Source organism: Pleurodeles waltl, chromosome 8 (assembly GCF_031143425.1).
Source record: "Pleurodeles waltl isolate 20211129_DDA chromosome 8, aPleWal1.hap1.20221129, whole genome shotgun sequence".
Taxonomy (NCBI): Eukaryota; Metazoa; Chordata; class Amphibia; order Caudata; family Salamandridae; genus Pleurodeles; species Pleurodeles waltl.
In genome coordinates, this window is record NC_090447.1 from 690,183,807 (window position 1) to 690,209,173 (window position 25,367).

The following is a 25,367-nucleotide window of genomic DNA, read 5'->3' on the forward strand; positions in this document are numbered from 1 at the left end:
CAATCTGAAACCCAGGAAAGATCAGAGAAACTATCACTCTTCCTGAAGAAGTTGAGAGAAAGAACTTATCTTTGCCTGACAGCTTCACTGCCGAACCAGCAGTACCTCTGAAAGATTCTACAGTTGAGGTGTCAAAAATCACCATGACAGAGGTATTTGTTGGAAATATGAGGGAAGCAATGGCTCATGAGAAACTGTGGATTGAATCATGTCTCCCACTGACTGAGAAGGAGAAGCTAGAAAAGGGAGCCAGTCTTGCATGGTCAGCCTACCGTGCTTCCCATCAGACAGAGCCAGCTTTGAATGAAGAGACTGCTCTTTCACAATTTCTGCCTCTCTTCTTCAGTCAACAGAGTTCCTCAATCCCATGCAAATCCCAGTAGTTCAATGGATTCTCCTCTGTTTGCATTGGAAAAGTACATATAGTGGAAAAGGCCCACAAGGCATAGAGAAGACAAGTTTGTGGTGATGTTCGGTGGCCTCCACACAGAGTTAGCTGTATGGAACACCATTGGCGACTACTTCAGAGGGATGGGGGTGGAAAATGGACAGAGACCGTCAGTGGTGGACCCCACTGACAACATCACTACCAGCGGCATCTAAGACATTTGTTGTACTTGTCAAGTGTGGCTACAAAGCTGCAGCTGGTTGCACAGGCAAGTGTGCTTGCAAGCAGGCACTGTGGACCTGCATCTGAAACTGAGCTCACAACAGGACTTTTTAGGAACATATAAGCAGATTTCAAACTGCTGATTTTACTTTTGATTTTTTTTAAAAAGTATAACACAGTAGACATCTGAAATTAAATGAGTTCTATACATAAAAGCTCTTGCTTCCTTCATGTCCTTGTCTGAAGCAAATGCTTCTAATGCTTACCCTGTTCCTCGGTGCCCGCTGCGCAGTCCGATTTCTAAAAAACAATTCACGTGACAGGATCCATGAGCACTGATCGCATGGATCCTACCAAAAACTATTAGTATACCACTAAAAAAACGCTCCACATGCAGTTTTGTGATTTGTCCAACCTGTCCCCTCGATCTTGCTAAGGGACTTCACTACTACGCGGACTCAATGCAATCACAAGCTCAAGATAAACACTAGATTTTCAGTTCTAATAATAACAAAGTTGTACAATGACAGTTGAATTCCTTCCTTGGGAAGAAAGTGGGGCATAGGCTGGGAGGGGTTGGAAGTAGAGCAGAAAAACAGTAAAGGTGGGGGAAGCAGGGAGACCAGTGGATGAATCAACCTCAAAACGTCAGTAGTAGCTTTTTACACAATTCTACACGCCCCTCCTCTTGGGAAACTGTGACCTTCAAACTGACTCAAGCTGAACCAAAGGCTGAGGCAGTCTAAGAGGAGAATCATTTAGAGTTATGGCCCTCTGCACAATTAAGAGCCATTTAGAGCAGCTATGAGCTTGAGTAATGATACAAGTCTTGTCTCCATGCTCCATTTTCAACCTATCCATATTCCACAAACGTGCACAAAGTGGAACTGGCATAACTTCTTCAGGATCCCTAGCAGTGATTTCTACCTGTGCTGAATCTCAATAGTAAAGCCTACGATGAGTAGAATCTGCTCACCCGCTATCTGAGTCATGTTTTATAGCAGCTGCTCTTTTCAAAATGGAATTCTGCCGTTCTCTATCCCACCCAATCCTCTTAGTGCTCTCACACTCTGCTCTGAGGATGGTTTGGGCAATTTAGAAAGACTGTCACAGTAATGCCTGGTCCCAAGGAGAGTCAGACTGGCTTGTGTCATTTCAAAACATTTCACAGCTCCTCTGTCTCTCTTCGGCACTAGATTTCTGGCAGTCGCAATGTATCTTGCACATGCTGGTTATGCGACACTCACTGACGACCACCACCAAGGCCCTTCACTTTAAAGATTTTTGACAGTAGTGCATTGACTCTCATGGGTCTACCATATATCAATCTCGCCTGCAGTCTTCAGGAATCCTGAGCTTCCTCTTAACAGGTTCTGCCTTATCATTCTGACTGCTCTAAAAAAACAGGCAGTCTCCCTCCACCTTTTTCAGACCATCATCCCTTAATAGCCTTTTAAGGTAGAGTCAGCTGTGTTGTTACAAGTTAATCCATAAGTGATGGACATTTCAAGGAATTCTAAGATCTGTCCACGGGCCAGGCAGATGGCAGAGCTAATGAGATATCAGGAGAGCAAGGAGAAGAACCCACCTTGCTCACTGCTAACCCTACCGTGTCTATGTTGTTAATGGATTTCTCGACACCTGTTAGCATGATCCTGCTCTGTAAATTTGTATAATGAAAGTGAATGAACTATATAGCAGAAACTCTTTGTTATACTTTCATTGTTTTGGAAGAATTGGGTGTGGAGGCACTTACATACAACAGTTAGAGGAATCTGCTATTCTTTAGATGTTACAGAGCAGCACAAGTCAATTCATGTTTTTAACAGCTGAACTGGTATGTTTGTTTTTGTGACTAAAGAGTAATAATATCTGAACAACTATAACACTCCCACCAGGAGTTCTGCTTTGACCACTAAAGCAAGTTTACATATTTACACTGACAATTCTCTAATCAAAGTTTGAATCAAATCTTAGTATTTACTGAGGAAAAGCTAGTACCACAATGCTAGTTTTGTTGTGAAACCACGATTTATAAGATGTGTGACACCTGACAATGTAGAACTGCAGACTGAAAGTGCAATGTTAAAGGCATTACCTGGCCTGCCCAGAATTTCTCTATAGTGCATGAAGAAAATCTCTGATTTATTGGTAATACTTGTGTTAAGTGGGTAACATGTACAATTCCTAAAACATGTAAAATGCTGTTCCCATTTCAAACAATCACAACACCATTAAAAGAGATTTCCAACAGGACTGCAGACACAAGGGTTATGCAGCGTCTGAATCCATAAGATCTAATCATTTACCTACGGTTTGGTTCCCAGTAATATAGTGGCTTTTCCTTTACAAATGAAAGACCATGACAGCGGAAAGAGTAAGCAATGGATGCTTTCATGCAGTAACTGCAAGCAGGTGGAGCAGATATTGGATAATAATTGATGCAGAATGTACAGTACACCATCAATATATTTAAAAGGCCAAGCAAGTACTTTGTAATTACCTTAAAATGTCAACTACTGCCCAGAAAAAAAACTATTTCCAATATTGTATTGATGTTTCAATCACTTAACAGCAACTATATTACTACTAGTCCTACTCTCTCACTTTAATTCGGCACAAATGAGGCCTTCCTGACTCCACAGAACAAATCCCAAGCCACCTCTTAACTTTTAAAAGGCCAATGCCCTTTCCCACTTCTTAGGGGGTGCAAAGTGTCCCAGCAAAGGCTCAGATTTTCCTAAAACTTCCACCTTCTCTAAATAAAGAATTAGAACTCTTCTCACATTTAAGCAATGTAGCTTGGTCTCCTTATTAGAAGAAGGGGAAGGAAAAATGTGGCATTATAACTTCCTACTGCCCATGAAATGCAGAATTAATACTGGGTAGAAAAGAAGGGACCAGAAGCAGAACCACTCTATCCTGAAAATATCAACAAAAAGGATGTTTAACATGATTTTCCCTACCTTGCGGCTAATGTAGGTGCTATGAGAAAACAGGTCTTAAGAGTTACAATTCTCAAATCAACCTGATCTAATGGCTCAAAGGGGTGAACTGCCAAAGCTTCCAACACAATAGATAAATCCCATGTAGAAAGCGGATGAGAAGAAATAAACATGTTCACTACTCCTCTAAGAAATCTGGAAATCAGACCATCCTTATCAGTTAAATTTTACCAGGACCTTCAAAAAGCCCTTATCGCTGCCCGCTGCACTCTAAGGGCTGACATGTCAAACCTAACTTTTTGTCTTCCTGCAAAAACTCCATCACAATAATCTGACTGGCTGAAGTAAGATCCAACTCTCTAACCTTACTTCAACGAGAAATGGCTGCCCAATGCCTGCAATATGAACTCTCAACCATCTCCACTCAACCTCCATGCCGTCAACCTGAGGTTTAGAAGTGTTCCCCAAGACTGGACCGCAAACTCGAGAGGAGAGGGCACTATGGGGAGCCTCCACTCCTGCGAGACCCTCATGGACAGCCAAGAGGAAACCAATTTGTCAGAGGCCAAAAGGGAGCTATCATCACTAACAGCACCCATTCCCTTCTTGAGTGGGAGTCAGGGAAGACTTCTCACAATTGATTAGAAAACCATGTGTATGGAGTACCTCCAACAATCTTTGAACATGGCATAAGAGAACATCTCTTCTTGAAGACTACACCAGCCATTCCTCTAGAGAGGGGTGTACAAAAATACCTTTGTCATGCAGCCTAGACACCAGAGGAGCAAACACCTTTGTGAAAAACCCTTGGCGAATATTTTAAGAATGCAGAACTGGAAATGATTGTTTCCAATGGCAAAACAAAGGTATCTTTGATAAGCAGGTCTGATAGGCATATGCAGATAAGCATCTTGGAGATCAACTGATGCCACAGAATCTCCTGGTTGAACCAAGGGAATAATGTCCTGAAGATTCTCCATATGAAAGTGACATTACTTGATTAAATAGTTTATCTATTTTAGATCCAACATTGGCCGATAGGCACCTGATGCCTTCTGCTCTAGAAGAAGAATGGAGTAGGAGCCCATACTCCCACTCTGGTAAAGGTACCCTGGACATTGCGTTCTTTTCGAGAAAATTATCCACTACTTATAAGAACGCCAGCCTCTTTGCACCCTGGGGTGGGAGATGGGTGTGAATAATTCCTGTGGTTGGCACCAATTCCACAAAATCGATGTCATGCACTATTGAAACAATGCCCATCACCCAACAATCCAAAACACTCTTTTCCCAAACTGTCCGAAAGTGCAGATTCCTTCCTCCTACAGGAAGCACCTTGAGGAAGGGAGACTACTCAGGAACTTTTCTTTTTCCGCTCCTTAGGTTTGTTGAACTCTTTCTTCAGCGAAGAGGACCTGGGCTGATACCTTCGCCTTCTAAAGAAGATGATAATGAATCACGTTTAGGAGAGATCTGGCCGATTTCTCCCAAAAACCTCCTAGCCGTAGACTTCCCCTTACAAGGCAGATGTGGTTTCGATCTCTGAATGCTTTTGACAACATAGAGTTCCACTGTTCCCCAAACAACATCTTTCCCTCAAAGGGAAGTTTCAAAAGCGTGCCCTTTTCAGCAGGGGTAGCCTTCCAATCTGTGATTCACCCTAGCTGCGATGACAGCATAGCTGCAGCCCTAGTCACATCCGATGAAGTATCAGCTATTAACCTGACCTGTTGCTGCATTGAGGCCAGAAGGTCTTAGCGTTCCAAACCTTCCTGAATCGCTATGGCTAACTTAACGAAGTCCCATATTATTGATTAGACTGGTTAGGCAGCATTCTTATGCCACATTTTCTGACGCAAAAGCCTTCTTGAGATTAGAATCAACCTTTTTATCTGTAGCATGGCTGTCTTCCCAAGAATTGTTTTAAGAACCGCATCCACCTTAACAGCAGGAAGTAACACATCACCCCTCTCTATCGAATACATATTCTGGAGAAACCATGGAACAGATAGTTTATCAAGCTCCTTCCACTCATCCATTACAATTTCCTTCATTCACCCATGGCATGGCATTACCAGTGCTGAGGGCTTTGCATACTGAGGAAAGAGATTAATCGCTGTCCTCCAAGTGAAAGGGATTAAAGTCTAAATTCTCCCTTGCATGAGAATAAAATGTCCCACATTTCATCTCTTCCTACATATTGCCCTGATGATGTTGAAGGCATACAAAAACAAAAGGATGATGGACGGAGTGCTGAACAATGCAAACACTCACCCCCAGTCACAGATCTGGGTTTAATCCATAGTTCTTTTGCTCACTATGCCACCCCAGTTTGGACCCAACCATATGCAAATCAGTCTTGACCCTGTTCCTCATGGGAACAGTCTAGCCCGAACTGCCAGGCCAGGTTCTTCCTGGATCAGAAACCAGCATCCTGGGACCGGTTTCAGGGTATCACCCTTCATCAGCCAGGCTAGCTTGAATCCAGTGGCACAGTGAGCAAGGGACCCACGTCTGGGCATACCCTTCCCACTTAGGGCAACTTCAGTAACACAAAGGGATGATGGACGGAGTGCTGAACAATGCAAACACTCACCCCCAGTCACAGATCTGGGTTTTGTATTTTAGTATAGTTTTGTATATCTGGGTATTTTGTTTTGTGATGTGTGGATGTTGAAGGCATATCCAATTCAAAACCTGCCAAGTTGCCTGCATTCGCAGAAGTCGAACCTTGGTGGATTTAGCTGCTGGAAGATATTTAGACTCCATATCCCAGGAGACTGCTGTCTCTATCATCGCCTGAATTTCCTCTTTAGACATCAAAGGCTTCACATTTCCTGCATGGCTGCCTCTTTAGCCTCCTCTGTGACACCTAGCTGGAATAAGGCTCTTCTCAGAAGATGAGGAAGAAGACAATACATGTCTCCTCTTCGCTGATCTCTTGCCCTCCATACAGCTCCAACAATACCATTACAAACTCAAATATCCCCTTTTAAAAGCAACCATGCATGTTTGAAAGGGTACCAAGGAGAAACATACAGATTTCTAATGCTCCAATCAAAAGAGCAAAGGTATCGACCAATCATCAAACAAGTGCCTTAGGTTCCCAAAAGGAAAATTCCAGGGTCACCCACCTTCTCTGCACCCATACACACAAGCTTTACATCTCCGCCGACCAACCGCTTCAATACGTGACCTCTGGACCCAGCCACTCCCAGCTACTCCCTTCCCCGTTCCTGGCTCTGTCGAGGGACTTGCACAAATTCGCCTAACTAAGAGTACTAGAAAGCAACATGGCACCACCCAGTACTACCACTGCCCTGTATAGCAGTTTTGTTGGTTTCCACAGCCCTGCCGTGAACAATAGATGAGCCAAAATTAGTCTACAGAGAAAAGAACAGGTGGTGTGGCGGTGTGAGCCTTTAAAAGTTAAGAGGTAGCTTGGGATTGAGTCAGTGGAGGCAGGGAAGCTTCATTGGTATTGAATTAAAGCGAGGAAGGGACGTGGAGGTAATAATATATAGTTGCTACAATTATACATAACAGGGCAAAAAAAATCTGTGATGCTGAATGGGTGTCTTAGCCCATGGCGTGTTCGGGCGTAGTGCTTTATAAAACACTGAACACAAATGCAAACTTTGCCCTATAATAACAACACCAGTCCACAGTGCCTGTAAACACCAAGAACTACCTTGACACAGACAAGGGTAACAGCATTCCTGCAAAAATTAAAGGCTTTTTCCACCCAGGAGGGTAACCTGGAGCTAAGCAGGTGTGAGTCTAGGCACACCTAGGGCCCAGTGGGACTACTCAAAATGCAAGGTCTTCAGCTTCTTGCAGAATTCAAGAAGTGAGGAGGAGGCTCTTATGGGTAGAGGCAGGTCTTTACATGCTTTAGGACCAATGTAGGAGAAGGCTCAACCAACAGATCTGGCTTCCCGTATGTCTGGGATTTGTGCAAGTAGGAGTCCAGACAAGCGGAGGTGTCCGGAACGTTAATGACGCAGGTGCGATTGTTGAGGTATGTAATGTTATATTGATTTGTATAGGTCACTATTCACCAGAGAGGGTATCCAGGTGCTTGGGCAGGTGTTTAGGAGTGTGGCCCCCAAGGTGCTTATACGAAGAGCCAGGTTTTCTGCTTGTTGCAGAACACAAAAAGTGAGAAGGAGGAGGCTCTGATGTGTTGAGGGAGGTTGTTCCTTGTCTTTGGTGCAATGCAGAAAAATAAGCGTCCTCCGGTTTTGCTTTTGCGGATGCGAGGAATATGTGAATGAGTTAGGAAGAGATTAGGTGTGTGGTGGGTTGCTGAAAGAGTATGCAGCTGTACAGGTATTCTGGTCCTGTGGTGTGTAGGGCTATGTCTGTGTGTGTGCGATATTTGAATGGGCTGTGCTTGTGAATAGGGAGCCAGTGTGGCTTTCTGAGGTGCAGTGTGATTTGGGGGAGGAATGGGGTTGAGAATGAGTCTCAGCCATGTTCTGGATGGTCTGGAGTTTGTGTAGGAGTAGCTTGGAGACTCCAGCCTAGAGAGTGTTCCCGTACTCCAGCCTGCTGGAGATGAGTGCTTACACGATGGTCTGGGTTCTATGACAACCATTAAAGATCTTTTGCAGCATGCATAGGATGTGGAAGCAGGAGTTGCACACTCCGTTGACTTGAGCCGTCATTTTGATCTTGTCTTCTAGGATGATCCTAGGTTTCTTGCGTGGTCTGTGGGTGTTGGTTCTAGCTCCAGTTGGGAGTCTCATGGGGAGGTTTTGTTGAAGAATACCAGTACTTTCATCTTGTTGGAACTGGGCTTCAGGAAGCAGGTTCACTTCCTTAGTCAAGCAGTTGGTGAAGTTGGTCCTGCTAGGTGTTGTCTTGTCGGTCAGGGAGAGAATGAGTCAGGTATTATCGACATCGGAGATTACAGTAATGTCTTGTTATTGGAGGATGCTGGTGAGACTTGTCATGTATGTGTTGAAAAGGGTGGGGCTGAGGAACGATTCGTGTGCTGGGTATGCTTGGGTACTGTCATGTAGTGCTTTGAAAGCATGGGTGAGGAGTTTGATTTCTGCTCATTTGTGAATAGGAAGCCAGTGGAGCTCCTTCTGGTGTGATGTCACTGCAGAGTAAGAGGTTAAGAGTGACTCTGGCCGCTTAGTTCTGAATGGTCTGCTGCCTTCTGGTGAGTTTTTTGTTGATACCGGCATAGAGGGTGTTCCCACAGTCTATCCTGCTTGTGACTAGGGCATGCATGACTGTTTTCTAGGTGCTGACTGGGAGCCATTTAAAAACCTTCCCCAGCATCTTCAGGGTATGGAAGCATGAGGCGGTGACAGTAATGATTTGGGCAGTCATGTTGAGTTTGCTATCAACGATGATGCTGAGGTGCTTGGCGTGGGTGGTAGGGGTGGGTGTCAGTCCTAGCTCTGATGGCCACAAGGTGGAGTACCACAGTGATGTGCTCTTCTGAAGATCACTATTTCGGTCTAGTTGGGGATCACCTTTAGACAAATCGTGGTCACCCAGTGAGTGATTCATGCAGGCGCTGAACTTGATCTGAGTACTAGGCATTTTGTCTGTGAGGAAGAGAATGAGTTGCGGGTCATCAGCATAGGAGAGGGCCTTGTTATAGTGGCTAGTGGGATCACGTATGTGTTGAAGAGGGTCGGGCTGAGGGAGATCTTTACGGGGCTCCACAGATGAGGTCTTGGGCGTCCAAGGAGTACGATATCGAGTTGAATGCCTGGGTCTTTCCAATCAAGAAGGAGCAGATACATCTGAGTGCTCTTCTTTGGCTTCCAATTTCATATTGGCTTTGGATGAAAACGGGGAAGGTGACTGTGTCAAATGCTGTGCAGAGGTCCAGGAGGATGAGGACTGCATTGTCTCGTCTGTCCAAAGTCATGCAGATGTCATCCATGGCAGAGATGAGGTCAGTTTTAGTGCTGTGGTTGGGTCTGGAACCAGAGTGAGTGGCGTCAAGTAGTTGGTAGTCATTGAGGTATTTTGTGAGATGTCTATTGATGATAGCCTCTAAGACCATGACCAGCAAAGAAGAAGGGAGATTTCTCTGGAGTTGGTTAGCACTGAAGGGTCTGCAGAAGGTTTCTTCAGAAATGGTAGAAATGTTGCATGTTTCCAAGCATCTGGGAAGGTTGCAGAAGAGGTGAGGCACTCAGAAGGGGTTTGAGCATGGCGCTGATGGGTTGCAGACCGCTGGAATAGGCGTGGCAGGGGTCCGATGCGGTCCCTGAGTTGATGGACTTCATGATGGCAGAGGTTTCTTTTCGGGTAATGATGGGTCAAGTGGTTAGCTTGCATAAAATCAGGAGGCTTATGGCGCGGTCTGTCGAATTCAGTTGCTGACTGAAGTTGCTGTAAATGCTGGTGATGTTTTTGCTGAAGAATTGAGAAAGACTGTTGAAGTGGTCCCGCGATGGGATGATTGCATTGAAGGGAGCCGACGGTAAGGTGACATTTTTTTCAATGGCAAAAATGTGTTTGCTTCTGTTGGTGCTTGCATCAATGAAGTGTGCCAGAGTGATACAGTTGGTGTTCCGGACCATTAGGTGGTAATGTCTTAGGGCAGATTTGAACGTGCTCCTGTCTGCATTATCCTTGCTCATCGTCCATTTACGCTACAGTTGTAGTGGTGTTTTATCAGTCTGAGTCTTTCTGCGTAGCAACTGGCTTGGGGTTTGGATCTTGTATTTCTGTGTTTGAAGGGGCCAGAGAGTAGGTGCAGGAGGTGATCCAATTGTTGACCTTCTTGATGGCTTTGGGGAGGCTGTTGCTGTGTTCAGGTCAGTGGGTTTTGGGAGCTGTATTTTAGACATTGTCAGTGATGCTGTTCCAGTTTCGGCAGGCTAGTCTAGCGATGGTGTGTGTGAGTTGGACTGGGACAAGGATTCTGAACTTGATAAGGGAGTGGTTTGTCCAGAGAACTGGTATGGGTTTATAGATTAGGATGTTGCTGAAGTTGACAACAATAGGATCCAGGAAGTGTCCAGCCATGTGAGTAGGTCCCTTTACTTGTTGGGTGAGGCCCAGGCTTCCAAAGTCTTTGATGAGTACTCTTGAGTTGGGGGTTGGTGTGACCTGCTAGGTCAAAGTTCCAGTGTCCGACTAGGATGCAATTGATAGCATTGAGGGCGAATGGTGTGAAGAAGCCATTAGAAGTCCTAGCCATGTGCAGAGTTCTAAAACTACGGCTGCGGCAATGTCACAGAAAAAAATGTGGAAAGGGTGAGGGGAGGAGAACATAGTAAAGGCTAGAGGAACATATGATTCCAGACCTAGGACCCAGCGTCCTGTTTCTCCTGGTCAGTATTAGAGGGCTGATCTGACAAGAAATGCCAATTATCTCATAAGACACTCCGACTCCAGTGCACCTGAACTGGTGAGAAAAGCCCAGTGCTAGTGTTTTGTCTAGTCAGATGTGACAGTGCACACTGCCACAGCACAGGGAATTGTAGCTACTTCACTTGGAAGTATACATCTCCTAAACAAAGCCACTGGTGGCATTGGTAACACTGGTGAACAGATAGACTACTGTATATTTCATGGTGGAACTGTTGCCAAACACCTTAAAAATTCAAACATTATGTGTGAGAAGGCCCTGAGACTGCTTTACATCAAGCCAGCTTAGTGAGGTTTATGGATGCCAAGGTGAGCTCAGAAAGAAACCCCACAGATAACTTTACTTCAAGTGACTGATTCACACAGAAAGATGGGATATCACTTTACTGGCTTCCCTACACCGAAAAGTAAAGTCTTGTAGACTTGACAGATGGCAAACACGAGTAAATCCACTAAACCAAAGGGCAGTAATACATTCCTGCAACTTAAAGGATGACTACACAGTGCCATGGAGGAGGGCACATCCCCTTAGACTGCATATTCAGGACTCAGCTCCTACAAACACTTAGCCATGTTGGAAGAACAATTGAGAATCACCTCAATACGTGATGATATAAAGGCGCTCAAAATTACCTGAAGTGAAACCTGGAGAAGGTACAGGAAAAAAAAATGAGTCTGGGAAACAGGACACATCAAAGAAGTGCGTAAGGAATTAAAGGATTTAGCAACTTATTTCCTCACTATTGAATGAAAATAATGAAGAGTAGCAGTGATTGAGGCGCAGTCCCTCAGCAATATAGAAAAAAATGAAAAGATATAGAGAATGTCCCCAGAAATCATGAACCTAACAGCTAAGATCCTGTCTAATAAATTAAGACCAGAAATGATTGTGGCACAATCCCTCAACGATACAGAAAAGTAAGGAGATCTGGACAACCTTTCCAAGGGAAGAGGATCTGCATTCATAACTTCAAAAAAAGGGACAGAGAATTGGACATAGACAAAAGTATCAAAGAATGGACCCGCTTTACTGCCACCTTCTATACAATGTTGGCATGCAATTGTGCTCTCCTACCCCCCATCTACTGGGCCATTTAATCCCATCTATTTGACAGTTTAAAATCATCAGGTGTGGGTTCCCTGACTTTATGGGAAGTGCTGACAGTATAAGAAGTTCTGGTTATCACCGTTTCGTTTTATCCTAATCAACTTGGAAATAAAACTCTTCACTAAAATCCTGGCTGCTCACCTGAAACAATGATAACCCATCTGATCTACCCACACAAATCTAGTTTTATTTGAGAAAGCAAACAAGATAAAATGTCAAGAAGGCAGTACATTTGACAAACTATATATTTAAACATGATTGTTAGTCAACAGAGCAACACTACAAAAGATGGAACTTGGAGACATTACCATTGGTTAGTTTATGGTTCTTTATTCAACGTCCACCTTCTAAATAGATAGGTATTAATAGGGAACAACCACTTCCATTCTGTCCACATACAGGAAACTACACAGGGATTTACCATGCCCAAGTCACTTCTCCCAATACAGATGGGAGTCCTTGACACAACGTTTAAGACATAATAGGGTGCCGGCTGATGACACTAATAGAACGGAGATAAATCCTTGCAAGTCATGGTCAGGAACTGCACACGTTCCAAAAAGTAACTGGTTTCAAAATAAGTATGCATAAAACAGAAATTGCCACATTAGACAGAGAGAATCACAAGTATTTACCAAATCCAATGAGCCTCTAGAGCAAGCAACCAAATGGCAATGTACCAGAGAACTAACTATAAAGGCCAATATTATGCTCATTAACCTTGACTCATCAAGGACCTGAAAAGGAATGTTTGCAAGTGGCAATATAACTACTTCCTGGCTTGGTATGGTGGCCTCTTTTAAAATGAATATTCTCTTCAGACTTTTATATGTGATGTCTATTCCTGGGGTCCTGCGACAGCCAGCATTTACCAGGCAACAACTGTAGCAACTATTGTTGATAACACTGGTGTCCTGGGGACAAACTACCATTGTACTCACACTGAATGACCAATTACTCCCTTTTAACACTTGACTCTCAAGACAGTGAGGTCAAGCAGTCAAGGCTACTCCAGAAGATATGGGATTAGGAACTCAAACAGTATAATGCTATAATTAACATTTAATAACTAAAGTGTTTGGAAGTTCTTAACTTCGGAAAAGAAAAAGTTTCTATAAAAGCAAAGTTAAAACATTCTAAACAAAGATACAAAGTGAACAGCATTAGTGCCTAATCCTTTCTGTGCCTAAAAACTGAGCCTAAATGTGTTTGCAGTTCTTTAGAGCCAGACGTCATATGTTGGCTTAAAATTGAGCCCTCCGGGCCACACCGCCAAGCAAAATGGATGTCAACAGACTTTGAGGAGCGGCTCTGCTTGCACCCATGAGATCCGGAGGCATCCTGTGCTTCTGACGCTGAAATAGTGTGCCCACTTGGGGGCCAGCCGGCCTGAGGTGAATAACACGGTGGTAGCAGACAAAGTTTTATAGACTTCGGATGAAGGACAGCTTGGGCCCATTACTGGAGAGGCCTCCAGTGCATTATAGAAGCGCCCGGTGGCCCTGGGCAGCACAGTGAGGAAGTTGCGGCTGCAGTGACGAACCAGCCTTACATATGCCCCTAGACAGGAAGCTGCCTGACTGTGGGCTCTGGATGCTGAGCGGCCTGGGTTGAGTTGCGAGGAGCCTTGACACTCTGGGACCCTGTACCCAGAGCTGAGAGCGGAGAGCCCAGGTATTGCGAGAGGGATCCGCTGGAGAGAGGTGGGAGGTGCATACTGTTGGGGACTTGGAAGTAAGAGCTGCAGCTGTAGGACTGCAGAGGCCTGCGGAAGCAGTGGAGGCGATGGTCTCCGGGAGACCTGGGAAAGAGCATGTCTCATGCCTCATGGGGCCGATCAACTGAATCTTCCCTGTTTTGCGGTTATACTGTGGGGAAGCACCGCAAGAGCTGGCTTTGGACCTGTGAAGGATTGCAGGATTGCCCCCCACCCCTGGTTGCAATAACACATGGGTACTGATATGAGGGGGGCCGCTGTTGGACTTTGGAGACCTCTTTGGGAGGGTCCCCCGATTAACAGAGCGGGCCGGTGGGACGAAGCCTGCCTCCTAGCGGGGCTGACAACACAGGCGAATGGTGGTGCTCAGGCATCCAGGGTCGCAGATGAGCTTAGTGGGGCCCTGAGGTGGAATGTGGCAAGGTGCCTCCCGCCAGATTTTGGTCTCAAAACCAGGCGGCGCTATCCTGGGCATAGGTGGTTGGTGGAGGGCCTGAGCTGACGGTCTATTCCTTGGGCCGCATATTTTTTGCTGCAACAGGAGAGAGCTGGGGCTTGAACTGCCAATATAGACTGGGATAGGAGCCCCAAGACTCAGACTCAGCAAATGAGTATGGACCAATTTACTGACACCCCTGGCTTCCAATGCGCCAGATGGGGCAGACAAAATAGGCAAACTCGGGAGTCCCGCAGGGACAATGGGTGCGCAGATCCTTGCAGCCACTGAATCTACCAAGCTTGTGCTGGAGAGCAAGATTGACTCCATCTCCACCTAAGTTAATCTACTGCAAGAGGATGTATACAAAGCTTCAGGAAGACCCCTCAAGATGGAGTTGAGGGTTGGGAGTTTGCCCACAGAGGTGAAGGAATTACAAGCAGAGTCTGATGACAAAACTAAGTACCTTGATGACCACCTTGAGGACTCAGAGGGCAAATCTTAGAGGTGAAACCTACTCTTCATAGGATCCCCTGAGAGACAAGAGAGGGACATATCAGAATCTTTATTGGAGCATTGGCTTCAAACAATCATGGATTCCTCCCAGTTATCTTTCTTTGGGACTGAGCAGACTCATCAAGTGCTCGCTCCCCGGGCCCCTGTGCCAAGGGCCCTAACTGCAAAAGTTCTCAGTTACTGGGACAGAGATAACATTCTCTATAGGGCCAGTCGGCATGTAGACTCCAAGTATGAGGGCCACACCATCTGAATCTTTCCAGACTATACTGGTAAGGTGCAGGCTCTAAGGTGCTCATTCCTGGCTGCAAAACATACTCCAATCCAGGAATGTATGATATATGTTGCTCTTTCCTGCCAAATAATGGATAGTGCACAATGGACAGTCTTGTTTTTTCACCTGCCCGGAAGATGGAGATTGCTGGCAGTGGTACCCGCATCGAAGTGCATCGAGATGGTTTGCTAGCTGTTTCTGCTGCGGACTCTTGACGGGAAGCTCAGAGCCATGATGCATAAGACCCTCAAACGCAGACAGACAACTGCTAAACTCTGCCTTGAATATTGACTGTGCAGAGCAGGAGCGCATACATGTTCTGATTCATTCCAAGGGAGCAAGGCCGGCAATATATAGAACCACGTCTTCCCCTCCTCAGAATTAATTATTTGTTTCCTGTCTCTCTTTGTTCTAGGACCCGGGGGGGGTAATGGTAGGGATTTTGGAGAACTAAGCTCTACAAGGTTCTAGCTGGAGTACACCGGCATGTAGCCTGTGGTATTGCAGGGCCTTCTGCATATTAAAATCCAGGTTACAAGTTGGCTGGTTATCAGTTGTGTAGGAACAAAGATGCCATGGTGAACAGGAGGGAGGGTCTCCACACTCTGTAGCATTTACTATGGTCAAACATCTCAAGTTTGGATGGTTTGATGTTTACCCGGGGGATGGGGATGTTGGGGGGGTGAGGGGAACGCAGGGAAGGATTGCATTTGTATTAATGGTTCTACTAGTTTGGACTTTCTGCAAGGAAATGTTGTATCACAGACACAGCACAGGCAAACAAACCTCCGCTGGGATGAAGATGGCAAATTGGAGATAGGATAAGTTCTCCACTTAGGACTCCCGGGGGCTAAATGATTGGCTGATCGGTAGGGCATGACAGGTGAGAGCTGATGAAATACCAATATCCATGGCTGGAGAAGTGAGGATTATATCTTCGAAGGTTAGAGGCATAAGGAACTACACAAAATGCTACAGTGTTCATACCTACCTTAAACACCACAGGGTGAGACTAGCCTTATTACAGGAGACACACCTAACCAACCCTGAGGCTAAGAAATTAAAGAAAAAAATGGAGGGGCCAGCTATTCACATATACTTTCTCCTCCTATGCAAGGGAAGTTGTGACATGGGTCCCCCCTACGGGTATCTTTCCATCTCCCGGAGGCACATATAGATATTGAGGATAGACATCTGTTCCTTATGGGAACACTGGACTGCAGGGACATATGCTTATTGAATGTCTATATGCCCAACTGTGATGATAAATGCTTTTTCTGAATGCTCTTTGACCTGCTTCCTCTGATCTGGGCGGGGGACTTCAATTGCATTTTAAGCAGGGAAGTTGATAGAGTCCCCCCTATATATATTAAGAAACCGGCACTCGAACAGCTGACGTCTCTGATGAACTGTTTAGATATGTGGAAGAAGGGTAGTGCACCCAATGGGGAGAGAATACACATGCCACTCTGCTGTACATAAACACAGCAGATTAGACAGAATTCTGGCACAGGTGGTTACAGTCAAACACCTTGGTCGATTCCTGTTAGACGTCGCTCCAGTACTTCTTATATATGTCTGATGAGGTGAATGATTACTGGTCGATCATGACGCAGGCTGCGATAAACAGGGAGGTTCAAGCTACCTAGAGATGCTGTATCAGTGACGGGACAGCTGCAACCCTATGGAGGTGAATGAGCCCTTAGGAGGTCTAGACCTACCATGTCTACAGTATTCTCAAAGGGGAGACTTAGAGCAGGCGTTTACTAAGCAAGAGAAACTAGCAGTTATCAAAAATATGCCAAGCTACAAAACCCCAGGCACTGATGGGCTACTAGTAGATGTTTGCTCTTCATATGCAGCACTGTTCTCTGAGAAGTTGTTAGAAGTCTCAAATGAAGCTAGAGACGCAGAAGTACAAACTATGAGAGAAGCACTCACAATTATGCGGATAGGAACCAAGGGAGGATTGGCTCCTGCCATCTGCTCTCCATGATCAATGTGGATGTGAAAATCCTTTATAAACTCCTAGCTAATCGAATGCAGGGGATAATTGAACAACTGATACATGAAGACGAATATGGTTTTATTCAAAACAGAAGCACCCTCATGAATATCCAGACTCACACGTCATGCACTCCATATGGGATTTCCAAGCGGAGCATGCAGTTGTCGTCCTAGATATCGAGAAGCCATTTAATACGATTGGGTGGGACTTTATGTGGGTGTTTTTAACTCATATGGTCTTTGGTAAGAATCTTCTGCAGTGAATAGCCCCGCTGTACACAGCACCAACGGCTACGGCTCAGTTAGGGAGGTATATCTTTGACCGCTGCGAAATACAGAGAGGAACTCGGCAGGGATGTAAGCTGTCCCCACTCCTGTGAGCATTGGCTATAGAGCTGCTGGCAGCCTATCTACAGGTAGTGCTATAGGGATCTCAGATATAGGTGGGGATACAGAACATATAGGCCCTCATTACGAACACGCCGGGAAACCCCGCTGTTTTCATGCTGGTGGTCTGAACACAGACCGCCAGCCTGTTAAGGACCCCGCCGGCCCAATAAACAACATTCTGCTGGGCCGGCGGGCAGAAAAAGTATTTCCGCCAGCCGGCCCAGCGGAATGCTGGGCCTGGACATTGTTGATGGCTCCATATGGAGCCGTCATCAATTCCGCAGTGTGGCGGGTGCAACAGCACCCGTCGCGCAAATCACTGCCCGTAAATCGGACAGTGACCTGCGCAACGGAGCGGTCACGGGGGCCCCTGCACTACCCATGCCAAGTCTACAGCCTGGCATGGGCAAGCAACCCTTCCCCCAGCCTTTTCCTGGCGGAACACGGGTTCTTTATCCGGATGGCAGCGCTGCTTTCAGCGCTGCCCTGTCGGATTAAGAATTCCGCCATCGGCAGGCTGCCTGGCGGCGGTAGCCTAGCGGTGGTGGAGGCCCACCTGTGGCAGTCCCCACTGTGTTCATTATGTGGCGGTCTCGACCGCCAAGTTCATAATGACCCCCATAGTCTCCCTACACACTGATGATGCACTGGTGTACCTGAGGAGGCCAGAATAGGCTGTATTGCTTTTGATGTCTACCTTGCAGAAATATGGCAGGCTGTTGGGACTCTAAGTGAACGCAGCTAAATCCTTAATGTTCCCCATCACTAAGCTAGCCAGAGATAGCATAGAGTCCCTCCCTGAATTGGGTTTAAAGTAGGAAATAGACAGTTTTCTGTATCTGGGGATGTGAGTGACACATAGAGCCAAGAAACAGAATGAATATAACATGGAGAGAGTGTTGTCTGGCCTTAAGGCGTCAGTGACATTTTGGAATACATTTCTGTTGTCTGTTACAGGCAGGATTGCAGTAGCAAAGATAGTGTTCCTGACAAGATGAGTAAGTTCTTCAATTCTTGTGAAAACAAGGGCAACCCTTACTCAACGAGAACCCGGCCATAAAGGGTGTTCAAAGAACAGAGGTTCTCATTAGTGATTTGATTAATATAAGAATATAAATGCAACAATGGCCATATATGATTATTATGTTTATAGTACAAAGTGATAAACAGCCATCACCCAGTGCATATCATCATTATTTTTTATAATGCAAGTGCGCTGTGTCCCATGTGAAAAAAAGGAAACAACAAATTTATATAATAAATGATACATACATATACAACAAAGAAAAAAACAACATGAACCCATGTGTTCCACAGAACAACAACTAACCATGTGAATCAGTCCAAATCAAGGATTATAATAAATTTGAGCCTTTAAAAAAAATATAAATTAAGGATTCAAAGTTGGTTTGTTTGTGTTTTAGATGTCACCGACGTTTCAACCCTGCTACGGATATAGGGTCTTATCAGGACCAGCAGTTATAAGGATACCTCACTCTGTCGCCTTTGATACTCTATACGTCTGTGAAAGTCACCCAAGGTGCAAAGGAACAAGAAAGTTACTTACTTGGGGTACCAGGTGCGAGAATCCCCGAAATAAATTGTACAGACGAATGGCTGTATTCAATCCAATTTAACGTAAAAAGATATCAGGATGTTGGACACTGACTGAGTTGCGGAGTGCAGAGCTAACACTTGCATCTCTGCACAGGAATATCCTAAGGGGAGTAAGCACTGGTTTCCCACCTTCATCTTGACATCTTTTTGCCTTAAATATGGTGGCAACAGCCCATTTTACGTATCACAAAGGATACATCAGTATCAGCCTGGAAAGACTGCGGCTGCAAGATATCAGGTGGTCTATACATGTGGAAGAGGTGTATCACATCCATAGAGGCACAAGAGATTTTTGAGTAGGCCTGGGCCAGTTCCTGAAATTCGCCAAGCTAACAAAGCCAGCTAGTGAGATCTGAACTGGCTTCCTACAAACAGCTGCTCAGTAATAAACACAACAGATGCTGCTAGATACGGGTTTGCCTCGATTATTACTGTCCCGCTTGTATAGCACGTTGAAGCATGATATGCCCAAGATCCAGGTGGGGAGAAACAGGGTTGGGACAGGGATGTTGCAGGTTCATTGAAGGGCTGGTACCAAACTGGGAAACTATCACACGTCAACTGCAGGAAGTGATGGATATCCATATCGACAACACTCCCCGTCACTGCCTGCTACACTTGATATCATGTCCTAAAGATAGTAGGGTACAGTATGGATTTGTCCTGCTGGGAATAGTGTTAGCAAACTAAAAAGTCACCGCTGTTATATTTTAGGTGGGCTGTGCCTGTGCACCATGTATCTCCCAAACTACCAGGGGCTGTCATAATTTTGAAGCAGTGGGAACTTTCACAACAGGCAACAGAATGTCCAGGGGCCAGTGGGAAGCTTACCCTTTCTGACTGCTGAAAGTGATGGAATTTCTTTATGATTCAGATGCTGTCATGTTTGCTTCCTGGGCAGCTCTCTTGGGTGCATCACGTATAAGTATGCCTTTTCCCATTGAGGTTGTCCCTTATAGGCATGCATCTGCTGAAGGTCACTTCCTTCTGGCTACAGATCTTCATGCAGGCATGCATGTTTTTCCTTTCTCTCCACACATTCATGCAAGGTGTTTTGTCAAGTTATCTCAGCGGTAGTCCACTCCATACAGAGAATGGTACTGCTCGATTCCAGAATCTTGGTGATCTGTTCACCTGTGCTGGTGAACTGGTTCTTCTTAGAGGTGAGTTAAAACACTGAACAATGTGCTTGTCAAGGTGGCCAGTATTTATCTAGCCCTCATGGGCAGGTCATGCCAATAAGATAGTCTGCACCTTTTAAACTCTGCAGGGGTTCACAAGTCCTGGAAGGGCATGGTCTTGGCAAAATCACCTCAAATCCCTGCCCATCCTGAAACTGGTTTCGCTAGTCCAGGGGGATGTGGAGTAGCTCCAGATATGGAGGTCATGATTAAAGAAATGCCAATTGCAAGCAGGAAAAGGGGGATGTTTAATTTGACAGGAGAGCTGTGGTTACGTAGGTCGGGATAGATATTTCCCACATATAAAAGAAACAACTGGTTTGGGAAGGGAAAAGGAGACTTGAACAATTAAGGTGCCAATAATCAAGGTCAATTGCAACCAAGCATAAAGGTGACCAGTGAGTAAATGACCCAACTACACTAGGGATAGCAGTAAAGTGCCATGTCAGCCTATAAGTATTCTAGATATAGGGGACAGTGGTCACCATTGCAAAGAGGGGTGCATCTCAACATCAGAACCCCGTTTGGATGTCTGAAGTCAGTTAAAAAGGATAATCCTAAATTAGACTGCATGATGGTCAGGTCAGTGGGTGAAAATGTACAAGGCAAACAGGCAAAGCAGCACAGCTTTACAAAGCTATACATATGGCGTTCATCCCCAACTTTATATTAATCTTTCAGGCAATATATGGAGTGAGTCTCATGGGAGCTCTTTAAAAAAGTACAGGATAGCAATGACAAACCTATGTGGAATGGGAAGAGACCAAGCAAACAGCTTAACTTATCTCATCAAAATGTTTGAGGCATAGTGATGCGGGACCTGGAAACAGATTAAAAGTATGAATGGGGACAAATCAAAAGGGCAAATGCTAGTCAAAAAATCAACATTCGCTTGTTGGAACCACACAATGGGATGTACATTAGCAACCAACAATCTGCATACCAAAGTCTAATACAAGACCACTATAACAAAAAGTCCTCTTTGTTGCCTGGGACATGGTGAAACGAGGAGGAGCAATCACTTTACAATCACCAGAATATTTACCACAAATGACAGACAATAGGTTCTGGCCTTGAAAGAATACATTTTTGCTAAAAATAGGGAACTGTTTAAAAAGGAGAACATAAAACCTTTAAGTAATGTAAACAAGAGAGTTTTTATTAGACTCAGATTAGTCACTTGGTCATGAATAAAGAGGTTAGATGAGATGCCACTGGATTCATAACTAGTTTGAATGATACAACAAACAGGTCGACCTGATTGCAAAACTCTATTGAATCATTCACACTGGAAGAGTAACAAAGACATAGTCCTACAAAGGGACCTTGCCCAAAGAGCTACAAAGTATGATTTGTAAAACAGATGAAGAACATATGTGGGCACCACAGGGTTCAGAGGGTTTATCTAAAGAAACATCATGAGAGATATGACTACCAATAGTAAAAGTTAAGCAGAGCAAATGCCTCCCTGGTCAACATAGAAACATTTAGGACCTGTTAACTACCGAAAACTCTATTGCATGCTGCAAAATACCTTTGGTTGCTTTCATCAGTTGCATATTTGTACCACATTGCGCCTACATGAATACTGTAATTTGTTTCCTAAATGTAAATAAAATCATTTGAATTTAATCTGTAAATTTACCTTTATTGACAAATCTTCGTTGCCCAAAGTGACTAAGGCTTTAATCGAAGGATAGCCCTCTTTTCGTCCTTCGTGCAGTTCCACTGTAGCCCTCATCGAATTCTTAAGTAAATTAGTAAAAAAAAAAAAAAAATTTGTCAATGGTAATAGATATGTGATTTGCAATTTATTAGCAAAACCGAAGGACTACAGTAATTTCATCAAACTCTCTCTCTGAGCACATTGAGCTTTTTAAGTAAGTTGGGTGATAAAGCCTTGGAGTAATGCAGGAAATCAGATAAAGTGACCTGTATGGTTATTTTACAACTACTGGTTATATTTGATTTTAAATTACCAATTTACTGGAACTATACGCCTCAGTTATGATCAAGATGCAGTTGGATAAAGATACACAAATCTGTGAGAGTTACTTATTAGCAACTTTGGTGTGGATTTACAAGCAAGTAAAATAATGAGCGCAAAGAAACAAACAGCCTCTTAAAATTTAGGCAAATAACCACCACAAAAACGGTATTTAGGAAGCACATATACCAAACTAAATAGTCATTCAGGACTCACTACCTTAAATAACCAGCCATCAATTGATCAATACAAATCACCCAAATATAGAAAATTATGTGAAAAAAATGTTTAAACCGATTTTCTAAACTGGATCAAGGACAATGGAGATCAAATTTCCAGAGGAAGTCTATTTGAAAGTCAAGGAGCTTAAACAATAGCCTTCCTTATACATCTTTTTTAGGGACCACCAATAAGAACAGTGGAAAGATGTAAAGCCCCTTTAGGAGTACCTTGAGCAGACTTTAGAGACTTGTAACATTTTATAAGGTTAGTTTTCGCTCCAATCACAGGTAGAAGCTTATTCCAGACTTGCACTGTGATTACAGAGAAAGCACGTCCGCCGCTTCAGGACTTCTGAAATTTGAGCACAACCACTTGATCGGAGGAAGAGGAATGCAGCAATCTTGCAGGCCTATATTGCGTAAACATTGCAGAAATGTAGTTGGAACAATGGGTGGGAAAATAATCTAACAGCAGAAGCAGAGCACCTTAAAAGAGTCTCCTCTTCTGGACAGAGAACCAATGTAAGGTTTTGAGATGTAATTATATTTTGTCATATTTCTGAAGGCCTATTACTGATCTTGCTGCTGTGTTTTGAATTAGCTGCAATCTATGCATTAGATAGGCGGGAAGGCCAACAAACAGGGCACTGCAGTAGTTAATCTTTCTGATGACCACGGTTTGTACAAGCGGTTGTCTGCGCATCTATGGTATGGTCGGAATAATTTTCTTTAAAATCTTGATGGTGAAGAAACAGGTTGTCATCAGTTTCTTAATGTGGGGCTCGAAAGACAATTTGGAGTAAAAAATAACTCCTAGATTTTTTGCACTGGTAGCTGGGGTGGGACAGGTGCCTAAGGATTCCAGCAACCAAAAGCGGTACCAGTAAGAGGCACTGCGGAAGACCGGGACCTAAGTGTTATCACCATTGAGGTAGAGCAACATGGTGTTTATCCAACTTGCTATCTCAAGTAAGCAGCTTTTAAATCGTTTTTACAGACAGTTGAAGTTGCCAACTAGACATAGAAGGATCTACGTACGCATGGAAATGATACCCACATTCCAGCAAGGATCTAAAAGTTAAGGAAACTGGGCGGTCACAGCATGAAGGGCTATGAGACTGTCTTTCTTTTCCGTGAGATCCCAGGGCTGCTGCCTTCCCTGGGCTGTTGGCAGCAGCTCTGCCCAGTGCCTGATGTTGTATGGGCCCACAGAAGATGAGTGGAGTGGAGATGCATCTGTACTACCAACGCTCATAGCTGTAGGAGAAGTGTGGCTTGGAGGGGAATAAATGAGTAGCAAGGGCCCCAGTATGACACACATTATGGTCCTCATTGCGAATTAGGAGGTCTTTTGGCAAGACCGCTGTGGTGGCGGCAGCCAAATGACCGATAGTGTTGCCAGTATCCCGCCCGCCATATTAAGAGTCCACAAAGCATTCCACCCAAAAACAGCCACAAATCCGACACTACCAGGACAGAGGAGGGTGGGAAAGAGGCAGTTGCACCACCTACACTGCCACACCAACAGCTTTCCACCCACCAGATTACGACCCACAAATCAGACCAGCATTCCTTCCATGGCGGAAAACCGTTGGCGGTCTGAACCGCCACGCTCAGAACTCACTCCTCTCAGAACACAAAACCACATTGGACAGTTCGAAAATCCCACACCAGACACACATCCACACATACCTACTCACAGCACTATATAACACACTCAATTCAAACATAAAGCACATATACACCATAGGCACTTATACACCTCACAACCACCACACACAGCACCACCAACACCATACACACATCACACCTAAACACAAACACCACCACCTACTACCACTCACTGCCAAACACCCCAACCTCACCAAGTACCTTACAATGCACCACACAAACACACCCAACACAACCAACATGTCACGCCAAAAGCACCCACACTTTACCGATGAGGAGTTGCAGGTCATGGACGATGAAATCCTCAGGGTAGAGCCACAACTCTTTGGAGCACAGACGCAGCAGACCTCATTTGCCAGGGAAATTGAGTTATAGCAGAGAATAGTAGACAGGGTCAGCTCAGTGGGCACCCATCCACGCATAAGGGAGGACATCAGGAATAGGTAGAACAATCTCGGGGGAAGGTGCATTCTACTGCGTAGAGGCACCAGCTGGTGGTGATGAAGACTGGCAGTGGACCTCCACCCTCCTCCCCCAGAGTTCACATTGTGGGAGGAGAGAGTCTTGGACATCATGCATCATGAGGGCCTGACCGGAAATACCCGGAGGACTGGACTCTGGTGAGTAACTAACACTCTCCTGCCAGTGAGTTGTCCTGTCCAGCATGCTTCCTCACCACCCAATAACTCCACAAATCACATCTCACACTACAACTCCCACCTACTCACTTAATGCCCTTCTCCTGCATGCCACACCACTACCCACCCCCAATGCCTATACTCTCCCTGCCAAGTGTACGGATAGCGCTGCCAATAACAATCACTACGACTCCCACAATACACTAGCCCATCCACAACAAAACCTGCATTGTGCACATCACATCATACCTCTTGAATGTATAGCAATTGCACTAGCTACAGCAACTGGATGCCCCGACTGAGGACCACTACTTGGCAATGACAGTAATGCAATGGCACTACACAAAGGTAAACTATCCCAGATACAGTACTGTCGCCAATCCAAACGGGTACTAATCCAGACACGCTACCCTGAAATGGACCAATCCTGCAGGTGACAGTAAGAGGTATATTCTATGCACACCAGGCACAGACAGGACAAACAACCTGGCATACACACATAACCACCTCCATTTGTACACCATGCTGCAACGTACAGCCACTCCCACACACATACCTAGCAAGCCAGAATGCCCATCTGTAACAGGGCAAACTTGCCATGTGAACCTTCACACAGAAACACAACCAACCCACTGAGGTAAAGTGATCCGGCCTGATGCAAACAAGCCCAAGGAGCATGGTACACGTCTCAATCCACCA

The 25,367-nt window shown here is 44.9% G+C and overlaps 1 protein-coding gene across 2 annotated transcripts in view; it reads right to left on the reverse strand.

Moving 5' to 3' along the window:
* PDK3 (pyruvate dehydrogenase kinase 3) overlaps positions 1-25,367 on the reverse strand; it is a 1,119,352-nt gene that overhangs the window by 180,590 nt on the left and 913,395 nt on the right. For both annotated transcript variants that reach the window (XM_069204815.1, XM_069204814.1), the window contains one exon: positions 21,797-21,898. In XM_069204815.1, the coding sequence (XP_069060916.1) occupies positions 21,797-21,898 (102 nt within the window). The remainder of the gene's footprint in view (positions 1-21,796; positions 21,899-25,367) is intronic.